Here is a 20019-nt window from a genome sequence, read left to right as displayed (position 1 = left end):
TGTGGCTTTCGAGTTGGCACGGAGGAGAACCTTGCAAGGCTCTGAGTGCTTCCCCCTAAGCCCGTCCTTGGTGTTGCCATAGGGACCTGCACTAATCCCATAGTGCAGAAACAGTGGAAAAATTGTCAAGTTGTCAGAACCTGTATTTTTTTGTTCCCTGTTCTAAAATTGAAAGAAAGACAACATCAGAGGGATTATAAGTGGGAAATACAAAGCAGTGCAGTTCTGCCGTGCATCTTAAGTGTTAGGTTTAGGAAATTTAAGGGAGCTTTTTTTTTAAGAATTAAGATTAAATATAGAAGTCTTAAAAAAAAAGAGTTTGAAAAGCTTGTAAGGATATAGTTGTTGATTTGCTCAAAGAGACTTTGTATTTTAAGATTATACGAAAATGATCTTTCAGCTTGAGAACGATGGTCATGAGATGACTAGCATAGTTAACATCAAGTCTCAGTTTGGGCTGGCTGAATGTGTTTTAACTGCATTAGGTTCCAAAAATTCACTAGTCCCAAAGACAGTTCTTTGATCGGTATGTACTCTGTGTGCACCCAGGGAAAAGCCCTTATGCAGGAGGGCTTGGAATCTCTCTTAGGATGTATTTCTGCCCTTTTGTCTTCTGAGTCACAGTGTGAGTGGAAGCCAGAGATGGAGAATTTGGTGTCCTGAAAGCACATTTTCTTTAGATAGACTGTGTACAATCACACTTGCAAGGGACAGCTGTGAGGTCTTCAAGTGAAACCCTGCAGTGCCTAAAGACCAGTGATGGAAAGCAATGTCTGCAGTTTACTCCTTTCTGGACACAGATTTTTCTCTGTGGCATGGACTGTTTTGCCTGTGTCACTGACTGGCATGTACCACATGGAGCTTGGTGTCTTTCATTGAGGTTTTGCCCCTTCAAGCACTGGGAGGTACTAGAGGAAATGTTGAAGTAATCATCACATGGACTGCCCTGTGGTCCACTGAAGACTCCCTCACTCTTACCGAAAATGCCTGCTCTAGCTTAGGGAACAAGGCATGTGTAGATACCAGGTGGAATAAAAAGGGGTAAGGCTTACCTGGGACTGACTGTGGATGAAAGCTCTGGTACGGAGCAGGGATTATAAATCATTAAGAAAAAAAATGTATTAAGCATGGTCTGACTATCAAGAGAGCCTTGGGATGTTACCTTTCTCTGGTGGTTTCTGCTCATCAGCTGAAGCACTGTGTTCTCAGGGCGTGTCTATTGCAGCATAAACAAGTCTAGGTTTGTTTAGAGCATACTCAGTGATGCTGGCTACCAACCCTGGACTGAAAATGTCCTTTCAGGGTGATTTGGTTGTTTAGCCACATGTCTAGTTATGAGTGGATTAAGCCTTTGCAGTTTATTTGTGCTACATCATGGTTTCTTATGTCCCTTTGAAACTGGTGACTTTAAACTGGTGACTTTTTCTACTTGATTTAAGAAATCTCTCGCTCTTGCCTGTTTCTTAGCTGAAAACAAGTCTCCGCCTCGGCCCTGTGGCTTGAATCACTCAGACTCTTTAAACCGAGGTGATCGCATCGACGCAGTGACACCGACGTTAGGGAGCAGCAACAACCAGCTGAACGCATCCTTCCTTCAAGTGTATGTCCCGGATTACTCAGTGAAAGCGCTCACAGACATTCAGTTTGTCAAGGTAGGAAAAAAGCTAGAAAGACCTTGCTGGAAAGCCGGGCTTGGCTGCTAGGATGGAGAGCCTGGGGAAGGGAATGCCTTCTAAATTGCTCTGTGAGTAAATAGCATTATGAAAGCAGCCGTTTAAAAATCACTTTAAACTACTTTTTTCCAGTATCTGCTGTCCAATCATTTGTCTTCACTATTCTTCTCATTTGGGCTTGTAAGTAGATTGGTCATGTAATTTTCTGGATTTCAGGTCCTTCAAGGAAAGATTATAGAAAACCACCTCTCTACTTTTAGTCGAATGTATCCTTGTGAAGCTTTTGGAGCCATCCGAAATGGAGACTCTTCATTATCAGACAGTGTCCTTTTCTAAAGGATGAGACATTTACCATTGGTTGCAGTTTTTATTCACTTCTGGTTTTGGTTTCAGTTTGGGGTTCTTGATCTTACTTTCCGACTTGCCATCCTTCTTCTGCTTGGAGAAGTCTTGGATATTTCTCTTTATCTTAACTTCACATGTATTAGGCTCATGTCTCATACTACCAGTGAGTTGCTGCATGAATACAGCTCTGTCCCCCAGCATGGTGCATCCCACGCTGAAATGTGTGCGAGTCCTGTGGGATAGGAAATCTAGCTGAGCTGAGAAACAGCTAATGCTGGCAGCAATTCCAACCCCTCTGGGAGTCCAGGGAAGCTGACATCCCATAGCCAGAAGTTGACTTTGATGCTTTTCTTAAATAAGGTGCACGTTCACAGTTTCTTTGTGTGCAACTCAAATGATTTGTGAACTCAACTTCTGTCAAATTTAATTTAGTGTTAAGAATGTGGAATAGGGTAGACATACTGTAATGCTATATTGATTATTCCATAGCCAAATTTTAAAAGGAAAGTAAAGTCTTGCTGTCAAAACTTTGAGATGCAAATGTATTGGTCAATGGTTCAATCCTTCAGGGATTAGATCAGTAGATGTTTATCACTGGGCAAGTGATTCTCACTACAATTCCAATGACTAATCTGCTGTACAGAGCAGCTAGCTGCTCATCCTGTCCTGGTTTATGTCCTTCCAAATCTCACTGTGTTCATACTGAGGCTAATGAGTGCTAAACTGTCCTGATATCTCTGCAGTCAGACTTGCACACCTCTTCTTGCATCACTCTGCTTTACACACAGGTCAGAGTACTCAACATTAGTGTTTTCACTGTGCCGTGTGGTCATTCATTCGGTTAATACCTTGTAAAACCAGGGTCGTGATCTGCTCGTGCATGTTTGGATTTTGTTTTTGAATTTGTGACCTGGTCCATCTGACTCTCTCCATTTACAGTCCCTCTCTTGTGTTGCTACTGAAACTTAGGGTTTTTCTAAAAGTCTTGTTTCACCTCTTCCACCTTCCTGCCTGCCGAGATAACCTACTGCTGTTGTGGCACACGGGGCTGCCAGTGCACGTGCATCCTGCTGCCTGTCCTGGCTGGGAAGGTTGATCTGAAGGAGTTCACTGGGCTGATTGTTTGTGGCTCCAGGAGGAATTCTCCCCTCCACCACCACATGTGGATGTACAGGGCCATGGATTTCCTTGCCCCTGGGGCATCATGGGCAGTGACACTCTGTGCTCCAGGCCAGCTCCTGTCATGACTGTTCTGCTGAGTGCAGCCAACTCTTGCAGAGACCAGTGGAAGACTTCAAGGGTTGCTAATTTGGACTCATCTCTATGGAGACCCCAGTCTTTTCTAGAATTGAATATCCTTATATATAAGGCTGTAGCTCCTGCTGTGTTTGCTGGCCTAGACAAGCACAGTAATGCCTATATGCTCTACATGTACTATAGAGCTGGCTGGGCTCTATAGGGACACCTAGACCCTCACCAGGAGCTCACTGAAGTTGGGAGAAAGACTTCACTGATCTCTGGTTCTGGTCCTAAAAGTATGCATGGTTAGAGGGAAATGGAGGTCTGATTTAAAAGTCTCTGCATAGGAATATAAATCCCCACCTCTGAACAGCATGGTGATCGCACAGCACTTTGCTTCCACCCTCCCTGGAATTGTCACCATGCTGTGGTGTTGAGTTGGGATGCTCTAGGCTTGCAAAGCGCAGGGATGTTTTATAGGAACAGGTAAAGAGGGGTTGAAGTGTGATCATCTGGAAAGGGAGGGCACTTTATTTTCTCACCGTGTCCCACAGGAGACACAAAAATGTGACTTTTTTTTGTTCCTTCCCCGTTCTTGGAGCAGATCTCAAGACAGCAGTACCAAAATGCCCTGATGGCATCCCGGATGGACAAAACACCTCAGTCCTCGGACAGTGAAAACACTAAAATCGAACTGACTCTTACGGAGCTGCATGACGGTTTGCCGGATGAGACAGCAAACCTGCTGAACGAGCAGAACTGTGTGACTCACAACAAGCCCAACCACAGTATGCACAGTGAAGGAGCCATCTAGGAGCTGACTCCCCACAACCCACCCATCCCTTCTCCTCAGCAGGACCAGCCCTCACTCCTTCCTGCCTCCTCCCCGAGTGTGAACACCGTTAGTATGTGCTTGCAACACTGTGCTGCATCCAGTGTTCTGAGACCAAAGACTTTTGCGTCCATTCTGGGAGCAGAAGAGAAAGAAACAGGAAGAAAGGAGCAAAGAGCAAGAGAGACTAAAGCCCCAAACGTAATTTGGGAATGGTGAGCCACCCTTGAGAACGATGAAAATTCTTCTTGCAAAGTAGAATTATGTTTATTTTTTATCTGTATTTTTGATCCTTTTTGGGTTTTTCTTCCTCAAACACATATGGAGAAGTTTAAAAGCTCCTCCAGTTATTTTTTCAAGAGAGCTCATGTTTTTAAAAAGTATTTTGCAGAGTTTTAAATTGTTTCTGTCCTTCATGAACCTGAAATGGGCTCTATCATGGTTTTGTGAATTGGTTCCAATGTCCTTAGGGCTCTTCTCACCCCTCTCTGGTCCTTTTTGTTGCCCTGTTGAAAAAGTTAGTAACTGGTACTTGTATGTTATTTGTGTCTTAAGAATGAGTGAGCTTCAAGGAACCTCTGGTTTCAGCCACCTGGAGGGCCAAGGCATGAGGATTATTCCATTCTTCCAGTTAAATTTCAGGGAAGGAGCGGTTACTTTGGTATTTAATGATCTTTCAAATTTCAGAAGGTTTCTTTGTACAACAGGCAAAAGCATTGTTACACTTACAGTTTTGTAACCTCCAAAGCCTTTTGTCTATGTTGAAGATGATACTGTGGCAAAGGAACTAAGTAGCAAAACTGCAGTCTTGTGAAATGAAAGCTGGGCATAATTTTCCATAGTGAAGTAAGTGGGTGATTTTTCATTGATGTGTCTGACAGTTGCTTGGTGAATTAATGTATGCACCTGAAATGACAAGGCTTTAAGCACTCCCATGCCGTAGTGCTCTGCACACCATTACCTTGGCCAGAGCAGATGTGCAGCCTTTGCTACATCACAGAATATACTGAGTTGGAGCAACAGATGAGTATCAGAATGTCAGTCCCTGTGCCCCCTTTAATCCAATATTAATGCGAAAGATGCTGCTACAATTACACCAAATGTACGTGCTCCAGGTGACAGTAAACCTCTGCCAGTGCAACAGTGGGCTCTGCTGAGGCGTCAGAACCATCCTCTCCTCTCCAAGAACTGACAAAACTTTCCAGACGCGAGTGTATTGCACTTCAGGGATTCGGAGAGGTTCACTTCCAGGCTGTTTCCAGCCACATTCCTTCCTTTCAGTGGTTTTAGTGCATTTCCTCCTCTCTTGTCCCATTTATCAGCCATTTTAGGGATTACCATGGTAGCAGAACAGAGAGCCTCACACCCAGCTGCCACTGGTGCAGGGCATCCTTGGGCAGCAGGAACCACTTCCTTCACACCAAAAATCTGGATGCGGACTGGGTGCAAGCAAGAGGCACCCCATGGCAGTTGTGTATCACCCATTCCCCACTCCCACAGATGGAGTCTTAAGTCCTCAAATAAAAAAGAAGAAAGTTATCCCCCCAATCCTCTCCCCTTCCAATGCTGTCTCAAACAAAATGTGAACATTGCCCTCTGTATCTGGGTTAGTAAATCGGGCATTGCGGTTTCCCTGTTTCAAGACCCTGCCGTGGCCCCTGCCTATGTAGCATTTCCCTTCCTTTCTTTACACCTGGATAATCTCTTTGGGGATAACCCAAAGAAGCCCCCAGCCCCAAATGCAACTGCCAGAGCTCTCTGTGCCTGCATACCTGCCCCGTCTCTCTTGCTCACGGGCTGGGGATGGCACTTGCTTCAAGTTCCCGCGGTCCTTCTGTGTGGCTGGAAAGGTGCAATATTTTGTTGCAGGATCTCCCCACAGGAAATTGGAGTGCCTGGTATCAGAGTCAATTGGGTCTGCCTGTGTCCCTCCTCCTCTCTCTTTCGGCTTCAGAAAGCAGCCCTAATTTTTGCTGTCCTCCCCCTTGGCAAGGGTTCACTTCTTCCTTGGAGCCACCCATGAGGATGAAGTTCCCACAAAGGGGCACAGAAATTGCATAGTATCAAACTTGTGCATACAGTGAGGAGAAAAACAGGCCCCCCAAAACCTTGCTCTCACATTTAGTTTTGTATTAACTTTTTTTGAGTCTTATCTGAAAGCGTTTCCTTAGCCTCCATCCTTGCTCTGATGTGCACCAGCCCACCACCGCTGAGAGCACACGGCTCAGCATCAGCACGGGCTGACCTGAGTCCTGTGGTTCCCAGAGAGCTGCCAATATTGCACCTTTCTCACAGAGCAAAATGTTGAGATGTTACAGCGTCTGTCCTCGGCGAGGGACTCACCTCGCCAGTTTTTATCTAGTGTTGTGAATGTAAAAGTTTGTCAGAAGTGTTTGACTCGGTGGTGAACTTGAGATGCAGTATCCGTTTTGTCAAACCTGCCAAAGGAGGGAAGGCTCAAGTCAAGGCAGCTCTCTCCAGGATGAGGTTGCTCCCTGGATCTGACTTCTGCTTCTTATGGCAGGTTATGGATTTGTTTCAATGTATGTTTCCCTTTTTAAAAAAAAAAAAAAAAAAAAGAAAAAAAAAGGAAAAAAAAAGCGCCAGTTTTTCCAACCAAAGCCATGTGATCCCAAAGCAAATACCTCCTGCTTCTGCCCATGCTGCACTGTTCCAAAATTTGCAGGCAATTTTTTGCATGTCTGTTTTTCATCATTTGTACAGATCCAGTAATGGAAAGTGAAATAATTTCACTTAATTTCCATAAAAATAGTTGATCATAGATGTTTCATATGGAAAATATGTACCTGACCCAGAGGGGTTAGGAGCTGCTACTGCTAATTAGCTTGAAGAATAAAGCATGGTCCTCTCCTTGGAGGGGAAGAAATCCAGTCTCCCTGTTCTCAGGGTATTTACAGTTTTACTGTTTAACAAATGCGAGGGGTTCCCGACCCTCTTGGTGGGCACCATCACAAGCAGAGGAGCCCGGTGCCCTGCTCAGGGTCACTTCTGAGCCTCTGGACAGCGTTTGCCAATGCCGGGGCTTGGCTCTCCTGACCGCACTGGAGACGCCACGGCATCTGAGTCTGTGCCCTTGCAGGGGGTGTCCTGCCCGAGCAGATCTACTTTCTCTGCCTCGCTGGCTGCCTGCCTGCATTCCGGGGGACTCAGATGCCGGATGCTGTGCCACAGTGTCATAAGGACATGTGGCCAGTCGGTCGTCACCGCAGCGCAGGGCACCAGCTGGTGGCTTTGGGAATCGTTGGACTTGACCTCAGACCTTGGCCAGGCTTTGACTTGTAGAAAGGATACTGCATCTTCATATGTCAACTCCTGCTGCTGCCTTTGTTCCCCTCGTCCGTCTGCCTCTGGGTGCAGGCAGCGGGGCGGACAATGGCCTGTCAGTCGGGGGAGACTGGGAGGGCATCTAGCCATGGTTTCTACTGTCAATACAATTTTGCACAAGAGTTCTTTGAAGTGAGGTTTTCAACACTAATATCTTAAATGCACAACTGTGAATTATAACTTTTACACTCCTGTTGGTTGAATTTCCTTTAAACGAAATGAACCTGAATCTGTTGTAACTATGATTTTTTTTTTTTAATTCTGTGTATTGCCAAATCTTTGTAAAGAGTGAAGGAATGTTCTTGCTTTCCAGTGAGAATCTTTCTCCGAATGAGACTGACTCTGGTGATGTGGAGATCATATGAAGCACACTAGTTCTGAGAGGAGAGGGGCTTAGGGTGGGCTTAGCAAACCAGCCTCAGATGCTGTGTGGACCACAAGCTCAGACCCTCCAGAGTTTACAAAGCGCTTGTTGTTTTTTCCCAGCTTGCCCATTTCCTGAAATCCCTATGCAGCTGAAGGCTGCTGCCCTAGAGGAGCTCTGGATGGGTTTCCCACAGTGGGACGAGGGATGCTGGCAGGGTGTCTGGGCTGGCTGGTGGGCAGGGGCCCTGAGGCTGGCATGACAGGACAAGGTGCTTTCCCCATCCAGATGCACCAGCAGAGCAAATTCCACAGGGCAGGTCCTTCTCCTGCTCACCGCTTCTGCTCGCAACCTGTAGTTGTGTGTAGTTCCCTCTCATGCAGTTTTTGCCCCCACAGGCTCCTGCTCCGGTCTGGGCAGGAATGGGATGATGCTGAGACCTGATGGGCAGGGCAGCTGGAGCTGGCTGCTCGAGGGGTGCAGTTCTCAGGCCCCATTGGAAGAGAGGTCAGCCACTCATTCACATTGTGCTCACTGGTCTGTTCTTACCCTCTTCTCCTGGACTTACTCCCCTTTTCCTCACTGCAGGGGGCTTTTTTGTTTCATTTTTTCTTTTCCTTCTTTTCTTTAAGTGCCTTTTTGTGTGGGTAGAGCTGGCAAGAGTAGGAGTCTCAGGATATGGCCCTTTGCACTCACCTCAGACCAGGAGAAAGCTCAGGAGGAGCAGGGCGAGTTGCCCCGATGGCCCGTGGACATCACCCATTGCTGCTTCTTAGCCTTCAGGGCCTAGCTCAGATGAGGATGAGATTTGTCACTGGTGGTGTCAGGCTCTGGCTCAAATCTGCTCAAAGAAAACCAAAGAGGTAGCTTTGTGTGAGGGGCTGCTTGCGCAGTGGTGGTGCTTCCTGTGATCTCTGCAGAGCTCAGCCAAGGGGTGTTGGGGTGCAGATCAAAGAGCAGCCCTGTCTCCTCACAAGCGTCCTGTGTAAGTATCCTACATGATGGAGGACACAGCTGCGTTCTCCAGGACCCCTTGGAACGTGCATCTTCCTTGTGCAGAATTACACTCTCTATAGAAATCATTCCCACATGAAAGTTGTACCATATTTTATACAATATCTAATACACACATCTGTGGTTTTAAAACTAGTACCTGTGTACCAGTTGTCAAGTTATCCAGTCTTTGGATTACCAGTAGAAAACTGGGGCTGAGGGTGGGAAATGATGCGGCAGAGAACCTCTTGTCATGATGCTAACTTGAGGCTTCATCTCAAAGGTGACCCCCCAGCTTTGGGGGGTTGAGAGGTCCCTGCATTGACACTGTGTGGAGCTGGCACAAGGCAGGAAACCAGCATGTGGTGAAAGGCTCAGTGTGGTACTGCCCTGGGAATGCTGCCCACCCCACTGCCTGGCCCTGCACTGTGGTTCTACACAGACCAAAAGAAGTACCTAGCCCTTGGATACTGAGGATTGGTTTTGGCCCAAGGGTGAAATGACAAGTTTAACTAATATGATCGGGCATCTTCATGGCACAGAGGGGAGAGCAGCCTTCATTCTGACTTGCCAGTAGAGAGGACAGGCTCTGCCCCACGGACTGGGCTGGGAAGCCGCCCTCATCCCTGTGCTGCTGTTGTACTTGGTCCATCAGTTGCAAGTCTCTTGTTGGTGTGATCGCTGTGGTGATATTGGCCTCACTTCCATGTGAGGATGTTGGACATCCATGGGTTCCTGCAGAGCCCCCTGCTCTGTGTCTTGCCCTTGTCCTTGTGCCAAGCTTCACGCAGAGTTGTGTTGCTCTGTGTCTAATCTCGTGGCCACATCCTTGAGGTTGTGTCCAGGTGAGGGGATGCTGTTTTTGTGGGTCAAAGGCGGTACAGTTGAGCTTTTCTGTCTGGTTGTGTGTATTTGCAGTTCCGTTATAAGCTGGATGCTGAACCTGGGAAGGCCAGGGTGTTCCCTAGGAGAAAGCCTGGGATGCCAGGTTATCCCAGTGCCCTTCCCTGAGCTGCAGGGATGGGGAGGGGTTGCCAGAAAGTGGCCTCCAGCCCGTGGCACGGTACAGTTGGGAGATAGAGTTGTTTCACAGGTTGGTAGCACTGAATTCAGTCAAAGTGACGTTTTCTTCTTGTTATCCTGAGCTCAGGCTCTATAGCAGTTCTTCTCCTTGGAAATACGGTACTCAAAGCTTCTGGTCTTCTATCTCCAGCTGAGAAACAGCATTCTTCTCTCAGGTTTTGCTTTTGGGCCCTGTTTTCCTCTGAGCAGGGCTGATCACTGGGATCCTGCAGAGGATGATGCCCTGGCTGCTCTTGCCGCTCCAGTGCAGATTTCTGGCTAAGGAAGTGCTTGGTATTTAATCCCCCCCAGCAGCAGGTGTTTGGCCAGACTACAGAAGTGGCCTCTGTGTGTCATAGAGCCAGGCTGGAGGTTTGTCAGCTGTCGTGAGCCTGAAACATGCACAGGCTGCAGGTGTCTCTGCTCCAGAGGTGGATTTGATGTCTCTGTTGTCTTTTGCTCCTGGAAGCAGTGTGGTAGTCAGTTGGTTTCAGGGTTTGTTGGGGAGAAAGCACTTGTCCCAGCATTTGGTGCTTGGCAGAGCAGTCTAGCATCCCATCTCAACTCTTTGCTGATCACATAGCTTTATAATAGGAGGTGGTGTTTTATCCTGTGGGCATCACTGTTGTACCACATCCTTCCAAATCCGAGTGAGAAATTAGTAGGTGTCGGGTGCCTGGATCATAGGCCTTTAGTTGGAAGTGCCAATATTGCATGCATGTCTTCTGGATTCGCCCAAAGATCACTGTGGGAGGGTGAGGGGCTCCAGGTGAGCTCCTTGGTTCTCAGAAGCGACAGACTGGCTGGGCCTAGATCAGCTCTAGTGTCATCCCTGCTTTAAAGTCTCAGGTCCCAGCAGGCTGGGCTGGACTGGGCTGTCTTGGCCAGCAGGTTTTTACCCAGGGTACGTGCTCTGTCCTTCTACATTGTGCTGGTTTGGATTCATCAGCATGGCTTCTGCGATGGCTGCGCTCGCATTGGCCGTGGCCGTTCCTCTGCTCTTCTCACTGAGGTTTAGTTGAGTGTTCAGGAAGGTGAGGAGGAGGTCCAGCAGTCGGGAACAGGCAACACTGCAGCCAACCTGTCTTCATTTCTCACACTTAAGGGTAGGAGATGCTGCTCAAGGGACTCTGCCTTTCTTGGAGACCACATGGAATTTGGAGAGTGGAAAGCCACCAGGACCCCAGCAGCAGTGCTCTGGTCCCATTTGATCCATGTTCTCCTGAGCACAAGGGTGGCTTTACATGCGGTTCAGGGTCAGGCCCTGCTGAGGGACCTCAGAGTTCTTGGCATATTTTTTCTCGAGCGGAGCCAGCCTTGATACCTGAATCATTGGGCAAGCGCCCAGATGCCAAACACGCTGAATCTGAAACTCCAAATACTTGAGAAGTGTTCCTGGGAGCCATGAGTGGCTGGTGCTTGGCAGCCGGAGGGCTCACACCAAACCTTTCTCCTGCAGTCAGGTCCTTCCTGACTGCCCCGAGCCCTGTCCCAGCTGCTGCTGGCTGGGCCTTGATCCCCCTGTTCAGGAGCGTGGTGGCTCTCCTGCCATAGAGCATTTTCTTGGCTGTCTAATCCCACTCAGCCACTCCAGCCGGCTCTTCCCTGTGTCTTACTTGCCATCGTACGTGGTCTTTGCGAATTGTATCATATTGTACATGACTTCGGGTTTCCAGGATTGTAGTATTCTGACTACAGTATTTCCATGTGTGTACATAAACCTGAATAAGCACAACTGAAATCCTGAATGAAGTGTATACGTTTCATATACTGATTGTCATACGAATTAATTTTATAATTATTCCAATTTTGTTGTAGATTTCCAATCTTTCCTATTTATTTTGTACCAGATTTATTTGTATATTTTGTGATTTTGTTTAAAAGCATTTTGTTTATTTCTATTCTTTTTAGATAAATGATGATTTTTTTTTTCTGTTGAACATTCCAGTTTATGCATTTTTCCCTCCTCCATGCTCCCCCCTCATTTCCAAGGGACGGATTTTGGCATGCGGGTGGTGGGGCTGATGGTGATCCCGGACCCAGATCTCTGCTACTGGCACATCAACAGTCTTTACTCTCGACTTCAGCTGCCAAGAGCCACAGAGAGGCTGGATCCTGTTCTCTTAGAGCCAGGTGTTGCTCTTTGCTTCGGTGGGTCTGGGCTCATGAGTCCTCAAGCCGGGGAGGGATGTGCTGGTGGTTTTGCTGATCAGGGGATGGCTGGGAAGCTGGTGGCAATGGCAAGCAGCTGAATTCCTCTTTCTGAAGTTCCCTCAAGGGTGAGGGTCTTTTTCTTCCAGTAATAAAAACCCCTTATTTACAACCTGCTCTCCACAGATGATGTTTGTTTGTCTGTAAGCGTAGATGCTGTCTGTCCAATAACGCATGTTCCTGCCAGGCGGTGCGTGGCTGGGGCTCGCCGGTGAGAGACGTGGCTGGTGATGGTGGTGACTCCGTGGGACGGGAGCAGCTGGTGGAGTGAGTCAGTCCATCCCCCTGCACTGGGTGTTGCAGCCTGCTCCCCTTATGTTGCGACAGAGCTGTGTGGAGCCTGCACTGACAGAAACTTATTTCTGAGCGGGAGAGTGAGCCCATGCTTAGTTCCTTGCTCAGCATCACTTCCAGCTCACACCGGTGGATGAACAGCCCACCCTTTTCTGTGTGCCAGATACAGCCCTGCTGTGCACCCATATCATGCTTCTGCCATCCCTCAGTCCCTGTCCTCCTCACAGCTTTTTCACCCAGCTGCTCTTCCTGCACTGGGCTTTCCTCCATGCGCAGCTCTTGAGCTGCCAAACCCTGGGTTGGCAAGTTGGGCAGTGGCTGCTCAAGCCTTAGGGGGAATTTTTGCTGCACTCAGTGCAGCTTCTGTCCCTGCTCCTGTGCTTCAGGGTGGCCCTATCCCTCTGGACCTTGCTCCCCAGCGTCATATCAGCAGGTCAGAGAGTGTGGTAGGCCTTGTGAGGACTTCTGCTCCCCTGTGTGGCATAGGATGGAGGGTGGTGGGATGCTGCAAGCAGGATGTAAGTAGAATTAATGTGGAGGGCAACTTCAGGTCTGGTTCTGGTGTAATAGAGTAGCAGGAAGAAGGAGCAGGAAGGAGAGCCCAGGTCTCCTGAAAGGGAGAGTGCAAGAGGCCAGGGAGATGGGATGGGTTTTGGCTGCTCAGGTCCAGGCTACACTGTGGCAGCAGGGCAGGAGCAGTGCCCAAAGCAAAGGCAGCTGTACACAGGGCTCTGTGTCCTCAAGGCTCCAGTAGCACGTCCCCATGTTGCCAGGTTCCACAGCCCAGTGGACCCCAGGAGCAGTCTCCTGGAGGTGAGCACCCTTGTGCAGGGCTGGGGTGGGCTGGTGGCTCTGCACCTACAGAAGTGCCTTATCCATGTTCAACACAGGTGCCAGGGCTTCAGGCCTGAGGCTGGAGTAGCTGCTGGTCAGGGACTGGCATGGGGCTTTGCACCCTCCATCATGGTCGGGCATACCCCAATTCTGGGTCTGTGCTTCAGCTGCAGCAGCCTTTGTCCTGCTGAGTGAGGAGGTGGTGTAAAGCAAGAGGAGCTGGGATCAGGTCTGGTGACTGACCTTGTACTTCTAGTACTGGCTGGCAGTGGCCAGCACACAACATCCGCAGGGCTGTGGCTGAGGGCAGTGAGCCCTGGGCTCCTGTCTCTAGTATAGTTTGCTCCGTGCAGCCCCTGTGAGCCCCCATGGCCTCTGTGGAGCAGGGAGGGTGGGTGTGTGGGGGTGGGGAAAGGGAGAAATCAGAATCAGGTCGGTGAGAGCTCAGAGCAGGGGGTGAGGCCTGTCCCCTTGCATGCTCACCTTGCTTCCACCAGGCTTTTGCTGCAGGAGGGATCACCACTAGTGGGTAAAAGCACGCCTGTTGCTTGGGGTGGGGAACAGGTTGTGGGGAGAGTGGGGGGACAGAGAGGATGGCACAAGGCTGGGCACTGAGCAGCGCCTGAGTGTCCATCAGGCTCTGCCCGACATTTTCCCACCATGAAGTGAGGGTCAAATACTTTCCATTGCTCCAGCCCTGAAGACTCTTCTCCCCATCTCAGTCAGAAATAGCCCTGGGCTGGGAGTGAGCTATTTGTGGTGACTGGTTTGGAAGGAGGAATGCACGGAACCCCCCAGACCTCCCTTCTTGCAGCCACACAGCCTCCCTGGCTGCTGAGCTAAAGCTTAAAAAATTCAAGTGGCTATACTTGGAGAAACAAAGTTTAAACATAGCAGAGCCCAGCATGGCCTTTGGTGAAAGGGCTCGGGAACAGCTCCCTCAGACCCTTCCTCAGCCAACCTTACTGTGGGTACCTGTTAGCAGCTCTCCAGATCTCAAAATCAAAGTGTCAGGGACTCAGTGCTGGGTTTGGGGTTTTCAGCAATCCCCGAAGAGTCAGTTGTTGGTTGTTGGCTGCCAGCTGCTGCCATTTAGGGTTGCTTTTCTGTTTGGCACTTTGGGCCCTGGTACTGAATGTCCTTATGTGGTGGTGCAGACGGAGAACCTGCTCAGGTGTGGTTGAGTTGGCACAAGGAGTTTGTTTATAGGTGAGGGTTGAGCACAGCAGTGCCCAGAGCTGTCGTGGGCACAGCCTTTGGCCAGGCTGGCCAGTCCTGTAGCCATGGCAGCACTGGCCTTCTGTCTTTTTAACCAGTTTTGCAGCTCCTGGTGGAGCATGGGCCATGCTGTGCCCTCGTGCCACCCTGCACACACATCATGTATGTCGGGGGTTGGCCCTTCATGATGCCTGTGGGAAACAGTCCTCAAAGGACATAGTGTTGGAGGTAGTGGTAGGGTGGGGATGTTGCCCTTTCTGCCATGGAAAAGCTCCTCCTCACTCTCTGTAGTCAAGCCAGAATGTTTCTCTGCCCTCCCCATGCCTCCCTGGCTGATGCAGATGGTGATAACAAAAGCCTTGTACCCCACCACTGCTTCCTGGGGCTATCTGGGGACCAGACATGCCCTTACAGTCAGATCCACAGCCACTGTTTGTCAGTGCTTCACACAACCAATTCCCAGAGATGCTTTCCATCTTCCCCAGTCACCCATTCTGCTGGGATCCCCAGAGACTAGCCCCATCTTTCACCAACTCCAGCACAGCCCTTATCATCTCAGCAACACGCCACAAAGCACCAGGCATTTCTTAGAAACATCATCATTTATTGACTTGAACAACTGCCACTACAGCAGCAGTTTCCTGCTCAGATGTTGGTGGTGTGGTTTTTCTTTTTTTTATTTTCTCCTAAGGTACTTTAAAATGAAAAAAGAAATTAAATGAGTTTATGGTACTGAAACAACAGTCGAATTCGTTACAAGAGGGCCCTTGTTGTAATCCCTTTGCAGCGAACGGCACAGGCTGGAGTAAAGGAGGCTGCACCCATGACACAGAGGAAAACCACAGGGCACTGTTGCCCAGCTGTGTGCTGGCCCCATGCCTTCCCTGGGCTGCTTTTCGGGCTCAGGTACAAGGACTGCACGCCCATCCCTGGGGACACGCCCAGTCTCCACACAGAAGCCTGCAGCCATCACGCTCCCTGGCCAGGGACACAGCCTTGCCCACAGCAATCTGGCATGAGGCTCTGCTTGCTCTGCAGCAGGCCAAAGCCAAGGGCAGCTGCCAGCGGGACCGGAGTCTCGTGGCTCTCTCTGTGGGGCCGGCCCCATGGCATGTGCTGTTTCCTAGTTTAGGGCAGGCCCGTGTGGCCTGCAGCACCCTGGCACAACAGGCTCTTTCACGCCAAATGGTCACTGGGTTTGTCTTTGGGATGCTTCACTTAAAGCTGAGAGGACAGAAAGGTCAGGAGGCAGAAGGAACACAAAGTGAGTAATGTAATGCTAAAGCAGCAGCCTCAAGGTCCTGGGTTAATATTTACTGCTGAAACTGGAGGAGTTGAGAACACAGTGTGTGGCTCAGCTGTTTGAGAAATGCACTGGAAATCATGCATCACATGCTGATGGTGAAAGAGAACTTGGAAACACTGGGAGAGGGCGACAAGCGTCTGTCTACAAGCTGAAACGTGTACAGTGGTGGATACACTAGACCTGGAATCCCACTGCCATCCCTGATGACCGGAGGAGTCGAACCACTTACACAGAGAAACTCACACAAAGCAGAAGCTAAACTGAATGCTGGAAGGCACAGCAACATCCTGGCTAACATGGGGAGGGGGGAGTATGTAACCCAAGAGCAAAGGGTTAAGGGCAGCAACCCAATGGGCAGCAGGATTTGGATAATTTTGTCTCCTGCAGGGCCCAGCACATCCCTTCTTTCTCCACAGAGAATGCAACAAATGGCAAAAACCGTTCACAGGACACTGTTCAAATGAAAATCAAATGAAACACATCATGGGAAAGGGAGAAACATGCAGCATCCCTAAATGTAATGGGAGTAGCATGACAGCACGGGCTGGCAGTCTAATCTGAATGCACCACCCAGGCAGAATCCATCAGCTTTCTGAACCGTCTGCAAAACCGAAAACAAGGGTCTCCTCCTAATTAGTGTTAATTTGTTAAAAGTTTCCAAATACTTTCAAAATGTGCCTTTGCAAGAATCACACCCCCAACCCATCACCCCAAGGGCCCCAACAACGGAATCCATTCCTGATCACTGCTAGAGTCATGGTTTATCTTTACTTTGCCTTTTCCATCTTATTCCTCTTCCTCCTCTTCTTCTTCCTCTTCCTCTTCCTCATCATCATCTTCATCGTGGCAATGTGTGATTTCCTGAGGTGCCTGGGGGAAGAGGTTGGGCGGTTTGATCTCACTGATGGAACGGGTCAGTTGGTGCCGCTTGTAGTCAGAATCTTTAAAATCCACTGAGGTGCGATTGCGTGTGGCCATCGGTGACTCCTTCTCGTTGATGTCGACGTGCGTGTGCTCTACTGTGGACTCATGTGGCATCTGCACATGTAACAGAGAGAGGAGATGGTAAGGGGTGTCCCAGTCCTAGGGCCCCTCCCTGAGACACATGGAGAGCAAACCCCAGAATGTGATGGTGTATCAAATGCCACCCAGCCCTCCAAGGTGCTGTTGTGTCTTGTGGAAGTGTTAACAAACAAGCACAGGCACCTTTGGGGGCCTTGCCCACCTCCCTGGGATCTGCAACTCACCAGGACGTGGGCGGCTCTGAAGAGGTAGCTGAAGGGGTAGTAGAGGAGGTTGATGAAGGAGGCTGCATAGAGGTCAGCGTAACGCATCACCTGGCTGGCAAACAGGGTCTGCCGAGAGCCGCTGCGGAAGAGGCTTCCCATCATCCCATAGCACATATCCATGTCGTGGGTCACTTTCTACAAGGAAAGGGCAGGTTAGATCCTGGGGCACGTAGGCAACACCTTGGAGCCACGATGGAGCACCCTGAGGTCTAGGGGCTACGTGAGACCTGCAAGGATCTCCAGCAAGGCTTTCTGTGCTCGTATCCCATGACAGAGAGCACAGCCAAGCCCCAGCTAACAGAAGGGAAGGTGGCAGCGGGCTCAGGGCCAGCACTCGCCCCAGGCTGGCCCCTCAGGGCTGGCTGAACCAGAGGCTACAGCCCCTCCAAGCCTCTGTGTGCCAGCGCCACGTGCTGCAGCAGTGAGCACCGTCAGTCAGTGCTGCTGTGGGCAGGAGGAAAGGGACCCTATTCCAGACCAGGCTGCCTTTCAGGAGTGCCAGTGACACCAGTGAGCTAAGACAGAGTGGCTTTGCTAAGCCTGCTGTGCCTACCCAAAGGCAGAGCAAAGCAATTCAGGGCTGAGCAGTGGGGTTGGGTTGTCAAGCCCTTTGGGATCCAGAAGGATGAAAAGGGGATTTGATGATTGGTACCTTAATGCGTCTCTGGATGGAGCTGATGTCAGGGCGTTCATTGCTGCTACTGTCCAGATGCCTAGTTACAGGCGAGAAGGTAAATACATGGTGTGAAAAGTCTTTCAGAACCAGATGCTGTGAGATGGGGCTTGGGGGAAGGAGACTGGTCTGGAGGGGAAGGTTGGTCTCGTGGGCAGAGCCCAGGCCTGAGTCAAGGCTCCAGCAGCAGTGCCGCTAACACAACCCCACAGTTTTGTCAGTGCCACTCTTTAGGTGGGAGAGGCAGCAGGAAAGTTGTCACTTTGAACACTCACTTGTATAGCTCGGCCAAGAAAATGTCCAGACTCTGCAGCTCTTCAAAAAGGGCTGGAAAAATCCAGAAAAGAAAGGGGGAAATGGTAAGTTAAAACTGTTGAAATTAAAAGGGTTGAAAGCAAAGCCACCACCCTGCCTGCTTCCCTCACATGGTGGGGGAGGGACACTGGAGCAGGGAACACGGCACCTCATGGCCATGGGGCAGGGAGAGGGGTCAATCACACTCTGTGCCACTGGCAGAATTTTGGTCTTGGTTTCTGGTTGGCCCTTTTGGTTTTGAGACTGAACCTTTGCAGCTCTCACCAAAACCTTCCTACCAGCCATGGGGCAGCTTGCATAACCCTCAGCCCTATTTAGCACACCAAAGGGCAAACCTGGGAGAACAGCAGTAGCCCTGGTGGATGGGAAACACACGGCACTTTGGCAGCAGAGCAGCAGAGGGAGTGGGAGGAACGAGGAGGAAGCCGATGGTGAGCAGGGACTCCCTGCAGATGGGAGAGCAGTCATGGCTCAGGAATTACAGGGAGAATAACCCAGATGTCTTGTCAGATACTTTTTACCAGAGAAGCCATGGCTCCATATGGGCAGAGGGGGAGGAGTTTTTGGGATAAGGAACAACTCAATTTCACCCAGCTGCAGCTTACTCTGTGGCCAAGGCAGCACTTGGCTGATCACACATGAAGGGCCTGTGACCCTGAGAACAGCCCATGGAAAGCTGCCCCAGCTCCTGCTACCAGCACCCAGACTCAGGGAAAGGGGACAAAAGGAGAAGCAGCAAACCAGGGTGATCTCTCCCCAGGCACCCCTAAGCCCTGGCACTCTCAGGGGTGCAGCACCAGGCAAGCAAGAGCAAAGCCTGGCCTGGGTGTGCCTGACTGCTGACCGCTTTTGTCTGTCCAGACGTGCAGCTCCTGTGCCAGCTCAGGGATCACCAGGAAGGTCCGCCAGCCCTGGCGCTTCTTGGATTTGAGGATGTCTCCAAAGATATGGTCTCCAATGTACAAGATATCCTTCCCTTTGGCCCCTAGCAGGTCACAGACTGTGTCTGAAGAGCCTGAAGAGAAGAATAGCATGGCTCAGAACAGGGAGCCAAAAGGAAATGTGTGGCTCATTTTAGAGGGCCAGGGTTAGGGACAAAGCAGGTGCATTTTCCGTGTCAGAGGCCCTCCACAGAACGAGAAGGGTTCTTGCCTCACCTCCTGAGTACACAATGCCGTGCTGCAGTGGGCCAGTATAGGTACCAATCTTCAGCTTCCCGGTCACCTGAGGAAGGAGACGTGTTAGTACTGAACAGCTGATGGTCTGGGTCTTTTCTGTCTTATTGCTATTTTACTCTTTGTCTGTCTCTCACTCCCAAGCTGCCCAGAGGTACCTTTCCACATTCTTTTCCTTTTGTCACGTGCAGAACATTAGGGAAACAGCAAAGCCTTGAGCTCTGCTGTGCCCCAGGTGAGGGGCTGCTGAGGAATAACTAAGAGGAGACTCCAGCCCACCATCCCTAGCGCAGGTCCTGTCTAAACACTGTGTTGCCCATTGTCACTGAGAGATGCCACACAAGAGGTGCAGGAGCCCTGCCAGCCATGGAGGTGCCCTCCACTGACCACTCACCGTGTCCACCTGCCGCAATACGGTGCCTTCCCCAAAGAAGAGGGGTTTTCGTGCATCCACCAGGATCAGATCAAAGTAGGACTGCCATGGCCGATGGGCACTCCCAGGCTGCAAAGACAAAAAAACCCCGCAGAATCAGGCACAACACAAGCAACCACAGGGAGTTTAACATGAGTGTCCATCAAAATTCCTTAGTCCGTGCCTCTTGTAGTACAATTATGGTTGCCAACACTATTTCCTACGGTATTTTCCTTCTGCCACAAGCCCATGACAACAGCACTGAACATCCATGTCCCAGCATAGCTGCTGTGTAAAGAGGTGCTGTAAATGAGACCACTGCCACTGTTCCTGAAGGTGACATCCTGCATGGATCCAGACACATGAACTCCACAGCTTCAGCCTTTCAAGGCCATACTGGTACTTTTGCCAAGAGCAATGCCTTGACTCTGTTCCACAG

At 50.0% G+C, this 20019-nt stretch overlaps 2 protein-coding genes across 4 annotated transcripts in view; one reads left to right on the top strand and one right to left on the bottom strand.

The window, feature by feature from the left end:
* The window catches only part of CNNM2 (cyclin and CBS domain divalent metal cation transport mediator 2), a 119578-nt gene extending 107402 nt beyond the window's left edge, over positions 1–12176 (top strand). The window contains exons 7-8 of the mRNA XM_032694689.1: positions 1468–1652; positions 3862–12176. Coding sequence (XP_032550580.1) covers positions 1468–1652; positions 3862–4071 — 395 coding nt within the window. The 3' untranslated portion in view covers positions 4072–12176. The remainder of the gene's footprint in view (positions 1–1467; positions 1653–3861) is intronic.
* A 2817-nt stretch (positions 12177–14993) lies between these two features.
* Positions 14994–20019, bottom strand: part of NT5C2 (5'-nucleotidase, cytosolic II) — a 60602-nt gene continuing 55576 nt past the window's right edge. For all 3 annotated transcript variants that reach the window (XM_032694609.1, XM_032694610.1, XM_032694611.1), the window contains 7 exons: positions 19563–19670; positions 19151–19217; positions 18838–19008; positions 17954–18005; positions 17658–17718; positions 16964–17140; positions 14994–16754 (listed from right to left, as the gene is read on the bottom strand). In XM_032694609.1, coding sequence (XP_032550500.1) covers positions 16503–16754; positions 16964–17140; positions 17658–17718; positions 17954–18005; positions 18838–19008; positions 19151–19217; positions 19563–19670 — 888 coding nt within the window. In that variant the 3' untranslated portion in view covers positions 14994–16502. The remainder of the gene's footprint in view (positions 16755–16963; positions 17141–17657; positions 17719–17953; positions 18006–18837; positions 19009–19150; positions 19218–19562; positions 19671–20019) is intronic.

This window comes from Chiroxiphia lanceolata, chromosome 8 (assembly GCF_009829145.1).
Source record: "Chiroxiphia lanceolata isolate bChiLan1 chromosome 8, bChiLan1.pri, whole genome shotgun sequence".
Classification (NCBI taxonomy): domain Eukaryota; kingdom Metazoa; phylum Chordata; class Aves; order Passeriformes; family Pipridae; genus Chiroxiphia; species Chiroxiphia lanceolata.
This window is presented reverse-complemented; position numbering and strand designations above follow the sequence as displayed.